Consider the following 12,374-nt stretch of genomic DNA (forward strand, 5'->3'; position numbering starts at 1 on the left):
GCTCAGAAAAGTTAAATTCTACTATTATGTTGTTTGTCCTAAATTTCGCAGAAGGGCACGCACACCCTACCTCATGACTATGTCTCTAATACTTTGTCTACGTACTTATTTCCAATTATAGCATCTGAAAACAACATCTGTGACAAGACGCTCTGCCTGCGTAAGTGAACTGCTCAGGTAGAGTCTGTGCCAGGAGCTGCTGCACTGAGGAATAAACAACAGTGTTTGCTCCGCCAATTACTGCAAACTGCATCCAGGAGGTCTCAAGAATACAGCGGCGAATAAGGAGATTACATAGCAATGATGGAGGTAAATTTGTACCAAAATGTTTGTCCAATTACACACATCTGCTCTCACTTACGGCTGAGCGGCGGTGCTCACAGGTCGGAGGTGGACATCCAGCTACTTTATTTGTGATCCTAGGCAGTAAGCGATGACATGATACCGCTGCATGTGTTTTTAAGGATTGTGAATTGTGTAAGAATTAACAATATTTATGTGCAAAAATATTAAGAAAGCAGTATCTTTTTGGTGGATTTTGACAAGCTGGCTTTGTTTTTGGTGTTAAAGAAGCTCTACTGTACTTGTGCATGTTGTGTCTGCTGTATAATCGATGACACCTGTGGATCATTATGTAATATTCATCTAAAATGACTTAATAAAAGAAACAAGTCCGCTGATATCTGTGTTTGAAAACTGCAGTGCTCAACGTGAGCTGACATCGCCGTAAACATCATCACAACAAAGAGCCGTGTAGCTGTTGGCGCCTCCTATGGATATGGATGGATTGGATATGGATTTTATTTTTCATTTGTAACAAAATGACTACGTGACACTGCCAAATCCTATGCATATCACAGATTTAAAAAAATTAAATTGAAGAACGAAGTACAGAGCAATGGGTGAATGCCAGTGGTGGTGAAAATGGAGGCTGATTGTCAATATGGCGTCTTAAAAATAAACTATTAAAGATTCCTCAAGCATGCACGAATCACTACAAAAACAACTTTGAGAGGATAAATAAGAAGGGGAAACAACTATAGCATGGTTAAAAGCTCTGAAAAGTCTATTTTGCAGAAAAAGTCAGCTTTAATCCTGCTACGTTTGAATCACCTGTCGTCAGTGGCACAACTAATTAGGATTGTCTTCAAAAAAATTTTTTAGCTGATACGAAAACTAGAATCTAACTTAACCCATTTGAGGAAGTATCAGAGTTTCTGTCTTTTGCCAAGTACTGAAACTGAAGAAAATCTCATAAAGAGGATAAAATTGGACTTTCTTTATCTATATCAGAACTAGTGTAAGAGTACAAGACCACACTGGAGAATTGTCTGTTATTTTGTGTGAAAAATACAGTCGTGACAACACTTCTCGTAGATGGGTCACGCAAATTGCACCGTGTAACAAAGAAATGGTCTGTAATGAGATTGGCCACATCTGTGCAACATTCAGCCCCAATTTAAAAACCATTAACCGGAGAGAATCGTGCAACAGAAGAGCTGTGGCTTGTTGCTGTCATGGGAAGGTTGTTATTGCTTTGTCTGGAATGTTCCACAGTACAGCATTTAAGTTATCCATCTTCAGTTACAGGCGTTTTAATGCTCAGAAAAACATCCATTCCGACTGGGCTCGCCTCTCCACAGATTTTATGAACTTGCCTGATGGTGTCTGCATGTTGCTTGTCTCTATGGAGCTACAGGAGATATTAAAGCCATACTGTGGATATAGTGCTACGTAAAGCAATAACATCTCCATGGAGAAAGTATATACTCTACCTGAAAAGTGACCTAGTGCATCTTAGACATTTTGGCCCTGTTTCATGAGACAAGTTTAGTCTAAACTCAGACTTTGTTAAGCCTGAAAAGAGGTCAACCTAGAGTGTTCAGTTTCACAGAAAGAGTTAACCTAAACTCCGAGTTAGTCACTATGGTAACTCACTCTCTGAACCTAATGTGGAAAAATAAACCAGAGCAGGTTTTATTCCTCCAACCTTGAGTTTAACCAGAGTCTGCTCCTGTAAGAGAGCTCTGATTGGACAGTTCACATCCCCATTCACAGAAGTATAGGAAGTATAAGGAGTATAAGTGAATTTATTTTCCAATTTTCTACATTTTGTTTGAGTTTGTAAATGTGTAATACATTATAGAAAAACTCACCACTCATTATAATTCATTTGGTCAAGTTTATCAGCTTGATGTGAAACAAATTTATCAATTGATGTAGTTAATAAATGTATTTAAAGTCACATATAAAAGTACAGTTTATGTTTCTACACTGTGAAATGCTCAAATATATCAGACCTAACGTGCAAAGTGGCGGTATGTACAATTATTTTAAGTTTTAATACAGAAAATAATATTTAATGAGCTACAAAGCTACATCACATTTTAAGATCAAACCTGAATTGAACCTGTCCACATTCACATGACTTCCTGTCCCTCTAAGACGGGGGTCTTCTCTGGTTTACTGTTGCCACGGTGAATCCTCTTTTATGGGATCCATTGATCATGGATTTTCTCCTCAGCTAAACTTAACTGTGAGGGGGTCTAACTCTGCTCCAAACTCTGAGTTGGTCCAGTCTGAGTAGGACAACTGTGAGTCAGGAATTAAACTCAGCGTTAGTTTGACCGATTTCTAATATGTACAGTTGTTGTTACCATAGTTACTGGAATAATTGGAAATGTTGCTAGTTGAAGTTGATCGAGAAAAACATGCGACACAACTGAGATGGCGACTAGCAAGTTTTAATGTGTATGACATCATGGTGGATCATTATTTTGATACATAATAATAGTAGGGTCAATGTTTGAGCTGAAAGGACAGAAAGAAAAGGGAAAAGAGACTCCGAATCACAATACTGGCCCGTGGTATTTACATGGTGTTGATCTTTGAAAAGCAGTACAAAGTTATGCTGACAATTGAAGACATTCGTGAACCTCAAATTATAGACTGTAATATTTCAGGTGAGCCATGTGGTAACATGAACATGACTATAGATAAGAACAGAGTCATACAAATAAAACACTTACAATACAATAATCTTTTTACATATAATAAGTTTGGTACAAAATGCTGAGTAAGGGCTCCTACGTAGTTTTGCCAATAAGCCATTTTTACAAGTTCCAAGAGATATTTGCTATGTGCTAAGACCAGATGAGAATGGGTCAAACAGTGCTTTCATTTGGGCAGTAGTCTTAGAAAAAGTTGTATGGATTATTACTCTGATGTAGGAACCCTGAGACTAACGCCAGTACAAAAAGTGAAGCCGCCTTTTAGTTCAATACATAAGCCGTCATATTTCAACTACTGTGACAGTTTCACAAAATGTAATGCATTCTGCAGACAATAGACTAGTGTTTGCATCCAACAGGTTTTTTTTTTCTAGTACAAATAATTATATCAATATATGACTAGGACATTGAAATACTGAGCTTCCTATACAATACATTTTAAATCCCATTTTATACCCCGGCAAGAAAATATGTCGTCTTGACAGATAAACTGAAGACGCCTCAGAAGCTCACGAGTGGCAGGAATCAGAAAATGTTCATTGCTGCTGGTTATTCGATTCCTGCCTCAAAACAAAATCAAAAGAATTAAATATTAACAAATAATAAGTTTTCTATATCACAAAAAAAAAATTCCAGAGTTTGGAGTTCAGGAAATGCAGAGGTATTCCACCCAGAGTTTATGATGGTGAAGACATGTTTGCTCCCCGTCATGACACGTGTGAAGGAAACAAAAAGTATAAAAATAAGAAAAACAACCAAGAGAAGAACTTAAAAAAGCATTGTCCTATCAGTGCAGGTTAAAGCACCACTCAAATATATTAACTTAAACACAAGTCCATGCAGTAAGAGCGTGTCTGTACCGGATCGAGCGCGTACGTCGCACCATCCTTCAACCTCCAATAGCTCACATTAGTTTAATACAAGGGCCCAGCACCGTCTTCCTGAGGGAAATTTGCATTGAGAAGGCTCTCCATGTAGGCGACGTAGTTGCCGCTGGCTGTGTAGCTGTGGGACATATGCTGAGCGGGCAGGGGGGGTGAGGGCGTGGACAGGAGGGGGTCAGAGTTCAATGTGGACTGAAAGGGCGTGGCCTGCAGTCCCAGGGTGGGGTCAGTCGTGAGGGGTGACACTGCGAGAGGGTCTGAAAGTGCTACGCTCGTGTCCATTGCACCAATACTGTTCATGTGTAGACCATTGGTTTGAGCAGACATCTCCGGGGGCAACAGGGCTGGGACGTCCTGGGACAGCAAAGGGCTGACCTGCCTCAGAGGGAGTGAGGTCACTGTTGATGAGTTAATACTATGAGGGACTGCGGTAGAGGCTGCTGTTGCTGTTGGATTAGAGGATGCATGTGTTGTTTCCATGGGGATCATAGGGGTGGAGTTTGGGGAGTAGTTTGGGGCAGGGACCGGGGCAGAGAGTGGGGCAGGGGGGGCAGGGACTGATGCGCGGGAGGCAGAGGCTGTACCAGACGGCAGACAGCGGCGCTTTGCTGCAGTGCTGCCATCTTGTGCAGAGGGGGGTTCTGTTGAGAGTATAGCCTAGAGACAAAATAGAATATATTTTAAAATTCTGGGACAGAGTTAAACCATATGAATATTTTGAGACATTTAAACCATTTCATTTTGGTTACTTAGATCCTAGAAACTGGCAAAGAAGTAAAAAGCCCAATTCAAAAGCGCCAGACATCTGTCAGTAAAGAGCTGTTGCAATAAAGTAGGTGGATTTCAATAGGCAAACTGCTGCAAGTTTGTTTTGCTGGATGTAGTCCGCTTTGCTGATTAATGTGCAAATGAACACAGATTTATGCTGGATTGCTAACGATCGTGTGAAACTCGTGTGGGCAGTTTTAACTTGGACATTTTCTGTGAAGTAATCTTTGATGTCGACAGAGTTTTGCTGGAGTCTTTAGGCTTGGCCCTGAAGCACAGGCTCACAATGTCAAAATGTTATAAAAAGATATGGAGGGTTTTTATGTCATTTATTAATAGAGATATTTATTTAAACGACTGCCTACATAATCTGCACCAATCCAAGACCTGGTTTATGTGGGAGAGAGCAAAGTGGTTTGTTTTTAAATAAAATCCTGGCATCTTTGAGAGGAATGCCATTTTCATATATTTGAAAAATAATTTTTTTTATTTTTTTTAGGTAGTTAGTGTTGTAGAAAAAATTGTAGTAGCCCGAGAGTTGAAGAGATGAGGCATGACGCTGGAGTATTTGACATTAGTATTGGACCCAGCACCTGGAGGCATCATCACAATGTGTTGAGGGTTCACCTTTCTAGTCTAGTCCAGTCTGGTCTGGCTATGCTACCGTTGTAGGGAGTATTATACCGCTGATGACGCAGGCCACGATAACAAAGACTGAGCTGGCAGTGCCCTAACCCTAAGTTCACTAGATGTAGTGCCAAACGTTTCTAGCAGTTAGGTTAAACAGGTTCTAGTTTAGAGCAGCAAAAAACACTCACAAGTCGAGTTCGGACGCGTTTAGGCAGGTCTTGTTCCAGGCTGTAGATTTCGTGATGTTTGAGCATCAGCTGGCTCTGGTCCTGAAACTCCACCTGAAGAAACAGAAATGCCCAGTGTTGAGAAGTAGCTGAATACATGTCCCCAAAGTACACATTTTTATAGATAATTTTTTAGATTACATTAGATTTCTTTATTTGATCCCCAAGGGGTTTAAAAATATTCATATAAGAGCATCACACAACAGTAGTACCGAAAAATACAAGGACAACATTTTACAGTTAAGCAACTAAAGTGCAGATAAAGGCAAGTCCTCTAGGAGTGGTTAAGTATTTGGTGGTATTCAGAATACAGTTACTTTTCCAAAATCAACAGTATACACTGTGGTATTTAAACACACAATTCTGGCTTCAAACTGCACTGTATTAATGGGAAAAATAAGACACAGCTCTTGAGGTGAGGGCAAGTGTAATTTTTCCTTCTCAAATTAGCAATAGGAAATACATAAATAGTGAAACAAACATAAAGCTGTTTTGAATCTTATGTTGTGTTTTTAAATGCGATGTAAAAGTATTCCAAGTATTCAGTATACAGTGCACTGATTGGACCATGAATCAAGTAAACAAATAAAAGACTATAGCCCTAATAGGCTCTGTGCACAGTAGCAGGCAAGCTAACTCACTGCATCTTGAAGCTAACAGTCACTTTTAATAAAATCAGAAAAGAAAATAAACAACCGATTAAGATTCGACAGACTACCCAAGACTTCCCAATTATTTTTACACACAGAATACTTCAATTTGTGTCTCAATGTTAATGCTGATGCTAATTTTGTGGCATAATAAATGTTAAAACAACACCACAAACGTCTCTCTTTCTAAACACAGAAATGTCCTTGTGTAGTGTTTAACATGTTGTCAGTGACATCCACCCACAGCTCCCTGTCCACTGCCTTAACTTTAAATATTTATTCATTTTAGAGTGACTCGACAAAAACCTCAAAGATAAAATTGGACAGGATATAGTGATGCCAACGGTGAGGTTGCTGAGTGCTGTTGAGTCAATTACTAAGCACTTTTATTTACATTTATTACATTTACACACACTCTGCTAACAGCTTATGGGTTACGGCTGTGTCCCTGAAACAGATGGACGGCTGAGAATTATAAAGCACAACTGAAGCCAGCGGTGTTTTGTTAAATGTTTATGTAAAAAGAGTTTCCCAGAGTTACTGCAAACTACCTCTATGATTAACAACTGAGCCCGGTCTGCTGACACACTTCGGAGGATGCACTGGAGAAAGTTGTGTTGCTTTGAGACCCGTTACAAAATCATTTTAATTTTGCCTTTTACACTTGGTAAGCTTTCTGCACATTATCACCATAAATTCTCAGTGATGCCAAATCTCTGCAGATCAGATCTAAGTGGATAATTTAACAAACTGTCAGAAGCATAGGGAAGCGAGCTTTAAATGTATCGATAGATAACAGCAGCTAGGTCTCTGCAACTGAATTTTACTCAGAAAGTAGTAACATAAACTTAGCCTTAAGGCAGAATATTCAATCAAACCGGTGTCTAAAGCTGTATCAGCCCTCATCACTGACTGACCATTACAATCACTCGATACTGTAGATAGTGTAGACAGCTGCAGTACATCCAGAACACTGCTGCTTGGGTCCTGACTAGAAGTACGAGCAGAATACAAGCAGCTCTGCTTGTGTGCAAGTCTCCCCATGGCCTAGCACCAAAGTACATCTCCGACATGTTGGTGCCATGAACCATCTCGCACTCTGGGCACCAGCAGGAGGCGAGTCCCTGAAGTCCTCAGAGTCAGGACTAAACATGGGGAATCAGCGTTTCAGTTTTCTGCAGCTAAAACCTGGAACAGTCTTCCTGAAGAGTTGAGACAGGCCTCTACTTTGACAATGTTTAAATTCAGGCTCAAAACAGTTCTGTTTAGCTGTGCATACGACTGAAAGGCTTTTATTCTGCACTTCTTTCTTTTCATGTTAATTTTATGATATTTATTTATGTTTTGATTTGTTGTATTGTGATTTTAATGTTTTTCTTATTCTGTAAAGCACTTTGAATGGCTCCGTATGAATTGTGCTATACATTGCCTAGATACTGCACACCAGCAACTCACTGGTTCAGTTTACAAACGTATTTAAAAAGAGAAATAATGAGGAAATACTTGGAGGAGAGAGAGTGATGCCCTCAGCTCAGAGCGTAATATCAGTGGAGAGAGGTGTAGGGTCAGAGTGTTGGGCCAGCATCTTGTCTTGTCTGGATGAGAGTGTGAATGTTTTGTTGTGTCTGTCATGTATATACAAGTAATCTATTGAATTGTTAAAGTATTGTTCTGTAATGAATGGGAGGGGATTGAAAATGTATAAGCTTTGCTTCATCCCCTTTTCAAACCATGCACATGTGCATTTGTGTCTCTATGTGCCAGTTTGAAATAAATATTCTAACTAACTAAACTCACCTGGTAAAACTTGTGAATGTGTTCTCTGATGAAGGCGGCGTTCAAAACTTGACCCTCGGTTGTGCTGACCACGATCAGCTCTCCCCTCTCCGGTGGACCGTTACGCAGACAGTCGTGACTCTAAAGAGGAAAATACCAATTCAAACTCATTAAATTATTTCATTAGTTAGAATAGGCCTCAAAAGTGTAATGGATTTGTGAAGCAGTGACTCATTTATTTATCTTTCAGTAAAATGTCAAACTACAAAGAACAAACAGTTGCTAGGATACATGTTGTGTGCAGGTAGATTTATTTACATCGCAAAATCTCACCAGAATGCTTTCAGGGTACAGGTTGTCACAGTATGAACCGTCGTCAAAGTTGACCTCATACATTGTCTGCGTTGCCATGCCGATGATGGTACAGTGATAGTACCAGCCATCAGCGTTGCGCCCAATCACCCTCTGTCCCAGAGATGGACCCTGGGGACCTTTGGGTGCTACTCGAGGCTGTTGGGGGGGAAAAAAAGACCAGATGAAAATACTGCACATATAAAAGACTGTTGCTCTAACATATAGCACATTAACCTACACAACTCATTTTGTGTTTGAATATGATTTTAAGAACTTTGTTAAATTATACCTATTTTTTAATTAATAAAAGGTCTTCTAATTCTAATTTGACATTTCAAATTAAACTGCAGAACCGATGCCTCTCCACGGTGGCATTTAACAGCAGCAAGAAGCGGATTTTGATTTATGCGGTTTACTGTTGAAAAATGTTATGGTTTTGAACCCCATGTGTGACCCAGAGTTTGAACTTTTTTAAATAATTGCAATTAAGTACAGAGCAGTGGGTTCTGTACTTATTTACATAAGAGTTAGGTGACAAAAGCATTTTCTCTTAAAATGTAGGATAAGGGAAAACCATTATAATATGGTTTTAATTGATTTTGCATAATATGTCCATCCATTTTTTCTCCATATACTATTTGTCAGTAAACATTGATGAAAACTGATGTAATAGTCTACAAAATGCGTCCACTGACTAAACCTCGACATTGCGTTTACCTTTGGCGGTGCCTTTTTATGCTTGTGGCAGGTTACGGACACGACGTAGGGCCAGTCTGCAGGTTTCATGATGACGCCGGCGATTTGGGCACAGGTGACGTGGAAGGACGTGGCACAGTTCTCATGGGAACACTGGATACAAGCTCCGCGGTTCTGATGGAAATTCTGACCCAGGCAGTAAACGCATTTCTGCAAACAAAGAGGCAGGAGATTGTGTTTGGTGTGTTGTTTACATATATAATTTAAAGAGGGGGGTATTTTACTTCTATGGGACATTAACTGCTAACACAAAATTAAAGGTAACGGTGATCTAAATATGTTATGTCTAAAAATGTTATATTCACTGTAAAGCTCTGAGTTCCCTTCCCTCCCTTTTCTCCCTGCGCAAAGTCACTCTCCCTTCAGAGCACTATCGGAAACTACTGCACATCGCATCAGGTTTGTGAAGTTGTAGTGTATGGTTTTGTATCGTGTTTTTGTATATTTATGGAGAATTGCGTGGGAGCATGGGGACATACGCTTGTGGGCTAAGCATTGGACAGACTCAAACTACTATTTTTCAAAATGTCTAAAAATTCAATTTTGCATAATACTCCCTCGTCAAATGTTCATTAATTTCTAATCAAAATTGAAAAAAAACATGATATAAAGTAGAAAAAAAATACTACAGAGAAGGATCAAAAGATAAACAACTCAAAAGCAAAGATTTAAACACAAAAAACAAACAGTTGAAGACAAATCTAAACCATAACTATGCCAGCACTCCACCACAGCCCCCCCTTCTCCACCACTCAGCCTTTGGTGTGTCATCTTAAAAAGTGCAGTTTCTTAAAAGCAGAAAACTTTTTCTAGGAGCATGGGACATTTTTAAATAAAACCACAAAAGAGCACCCTGCCAATGTTCACCACACTGAAGGAGCTTTGTGGTAGTTCCAGTGAGAGGAAGAGGATGAAGAGGAGGAATTGTGGAGAATCTTCTGAAGCAAAAAATGGTGTACGGATCAGCAGTGGAACCATTTTCCCCTTTCTCAGATCTGCGATTCTGTTTGTGCTCCCGATGTTTCTACTCATTAAAAATAGAAGGGGTGTTTTCAGTCAGGCACAAAACAAGCCAGCGCAGTCATAAGTGTCAAAGTTATTGTGAAATTCAACTCTGGGCTTGCAAAAAAAATGTCAAGTTTTTCTTCAGCTGCAACTTTGCATGTTATAATAAAAGTACTAATAATAAAACTGTAACAATGGCCATTCATTCATAAAAAACACAGCATTCTTTCATTCAACGTCTCATCTTCAGAGTATCTTTAGCACTATGGTTTGAAAATTAAATCAACACTTATCTGTACATTCAGAGTACAAATCCTCCACTCAAGATCTTTTTCACAATAAGGTTGGCAAGATTAATCACAATCAGATCAATATTGCAATTTGTAAATCTGTAATCTGTGAATGACAAAGGCTGCAGTTATTGTCATAACATAATGGCCTCTACTAACTCCTCACCTGTCTTACTGTGTATAAAACCTACTACTCTTTTTTGAAATGCATGTGATACTGCAACACGAAAATCAACCCCAAATTCAAAATCCATTATCAAAACCTAGACTAACTTGAGCAGGTATCAATACTGAACTAACGACATTTGCAATACAACAATAGACCTGATATTAAAATTTCCTGGATCCAGAACTAGTTTAAGACCACTAAAGAAGCGACAATCACTTTGTGTTGAAGATAATTCGCTTTTTAAAGGGCCCCATATTACGGCAGTTTTTGATTAAGTTTCTTCATCACAAACAGACCTGGAGTTGTGTTTTGTTTCATTCACACAGGTTTAACACATAAAACCTGCATATTTAGGTCTGGTTCTTCTCTCAAACAGAAAACACTCCATCCATCTTGTGATTCCATCTTGTGATGTCATATAGCAATACAGAAAGTGCTCCACTATGTTTTTAAACTCCACACACTTTCAAGAGAATCACTTGGATAATTTCAGCCCTGGAATTGCCAATCTCTATTAAACAAAATGTAAAAGGTAGGTGTCAACTTAAAAACTACCGCTTCATGACATCACAAGGTGGGATTTTGAGCTTTGGAGACGCTGACAGACTAATAAAAGGTTACTCAAACATGAAACAAAATACAACTCCAGGTATGTTTTTGAGGAGGTAACAGCATTATAACAGTCAATATTGCATAATATAGGAACTTGAATCACACTTTTAAATTTGATTAATTGCACAGCTCTAGTTTAAAATGTTACTGCAGAAAAAATACTGGGTCATTGTGTTATCAAAATCAAGGCTTCTGAAATTTCTGTATCGTAACAACGGCGCAAATCCCAGATATTTCTTGAACTTAAATTCTCAGTGAGGACATGATGCATATATCAGATAACGCCTTGTACTTTCAGTCCATGACAGAGTGCTCCCATCTATCTCCATTGTATAGTCGCCTGTCTGTTCTCATCTGAATTGTGTTGCAGCACTGGTTTATCGTTATTATCCATCTCCACACATACCCTCACTCATCCTCCCTCTGTGCATCCTCCCACCGTCCCGCGTCTCCTGCTTTTGACAAATCACTAGACCTGTAGCGGTGGCCGATCAATAAAAAATAAAAATTCTTTATTAAAGTGTCGATACTTCATTTTTGCGCTGGGGCCGGAGAAACGTACAATGGTTTTCAATAGGACTCTGTAGGGTGATATGTCATGTGGTGGAGGGTTTATCGTTTTCGCTGAGTTGTATTGTACAGACAATCAGACTGGGGACAAGGGCAGGAACACACTGCATCCTCTTTCCTGTCCATTCTGTCAACTATTTCACTTTGATGAATTTTAATACCAGAAGTTCAGAGGATATTTGAATTTAACAGGTCTATGCGATTTGCAGTAGGTTTTGTCATTTTTTCTGTATTCATTTGTTTAAAAAGTCACTATAACTATAGTAAAAGAAAAATATAAAATCTGTCAACCGGACAAGACGTTTCGCTGCTCATCCAAGCCGCTTCTTCAGTTCTGGTCAGATTACTGCTGGAAACTGCGTTATATCTAGCTGAAGGGAGGCTAAATAAGTGAAAAAACTACACTGACCATGATCCTTTGCAGTTTTATTGCAACCTAGATGAAAAAACATCACACTTAAATCTTAAATCACTTTCCTAATTAGCATCCAAAATTATTCAAGGATAACTTTTCACAATACTAAAATTTCAAACTCTATTTCGGCACTGAGGAATTAACTCAATACCGATTCCACAATGATAATAGTATATGTGATGGTGATAGAATGTGATTTCATTCATTAAATACTTTCTTTTATATTATGATGTGGCCTTATATTTGTGTAATCCCTC

General features: G+C 39.0%; 1 protein-coding gene across 1 annotated transcript in view; it reads right to left on the reverse strand.

Moving 5' to 3' along the window:
- Window positions 1-2,723: 2,723 nt before the first annotated feature.
- The window catches only part of kdm4b (lysine (K)-specific demethylase 4B), a 33,548-nt gene continuing 23,897 nt past the window's right edge, over window positions 2,724-12,374 (reverse strand). Inside the window, exons 18-22 of the mRNA XM_033991995.2 lie at window positions 9,018-9,206; window positions 8,280-8,456; window positions 7,968-8,087; window positions 5,482-5,574; window positions 2,724-4,552 (exon numbers count right to left, since the gene is read on the reverse strand). Of these exons, the coding sequence (XP_033847886.1) occupies window positions 3,926-4,552; window positions 5,482-5,574; window positions 7,968-8,087; window positions 8,280-8,456; window positions 9,018-9,206 (1,206 nt within the window). The 3' untranslated portion in view covers window positions 2,724-3,925. The remainder of the gene's footprint in view (window positions 4,553-5,481; window positions 5,575-7,967; window positions 8,088-8,279; window positions 8,457-9,017; window positions 9,207-12,374) is intronic.

This window comes from Periophthalmus magnuspinnatus, chromosome 4 (assembly GCF_009829125.3).
Source record: "Periophthalmus magnuspinnatus isolate fPerMag1 chromosome 4, fPerMag1.2.pri, whole genome shotgun sequence".
Taxonomy (NCBI): Eukaryota; Metazoa; Chordata; class Actinopteri; order Gobiiformes; family Gobiidae; genus Periophthalmus; species Periophthalmus magnuspinnatus.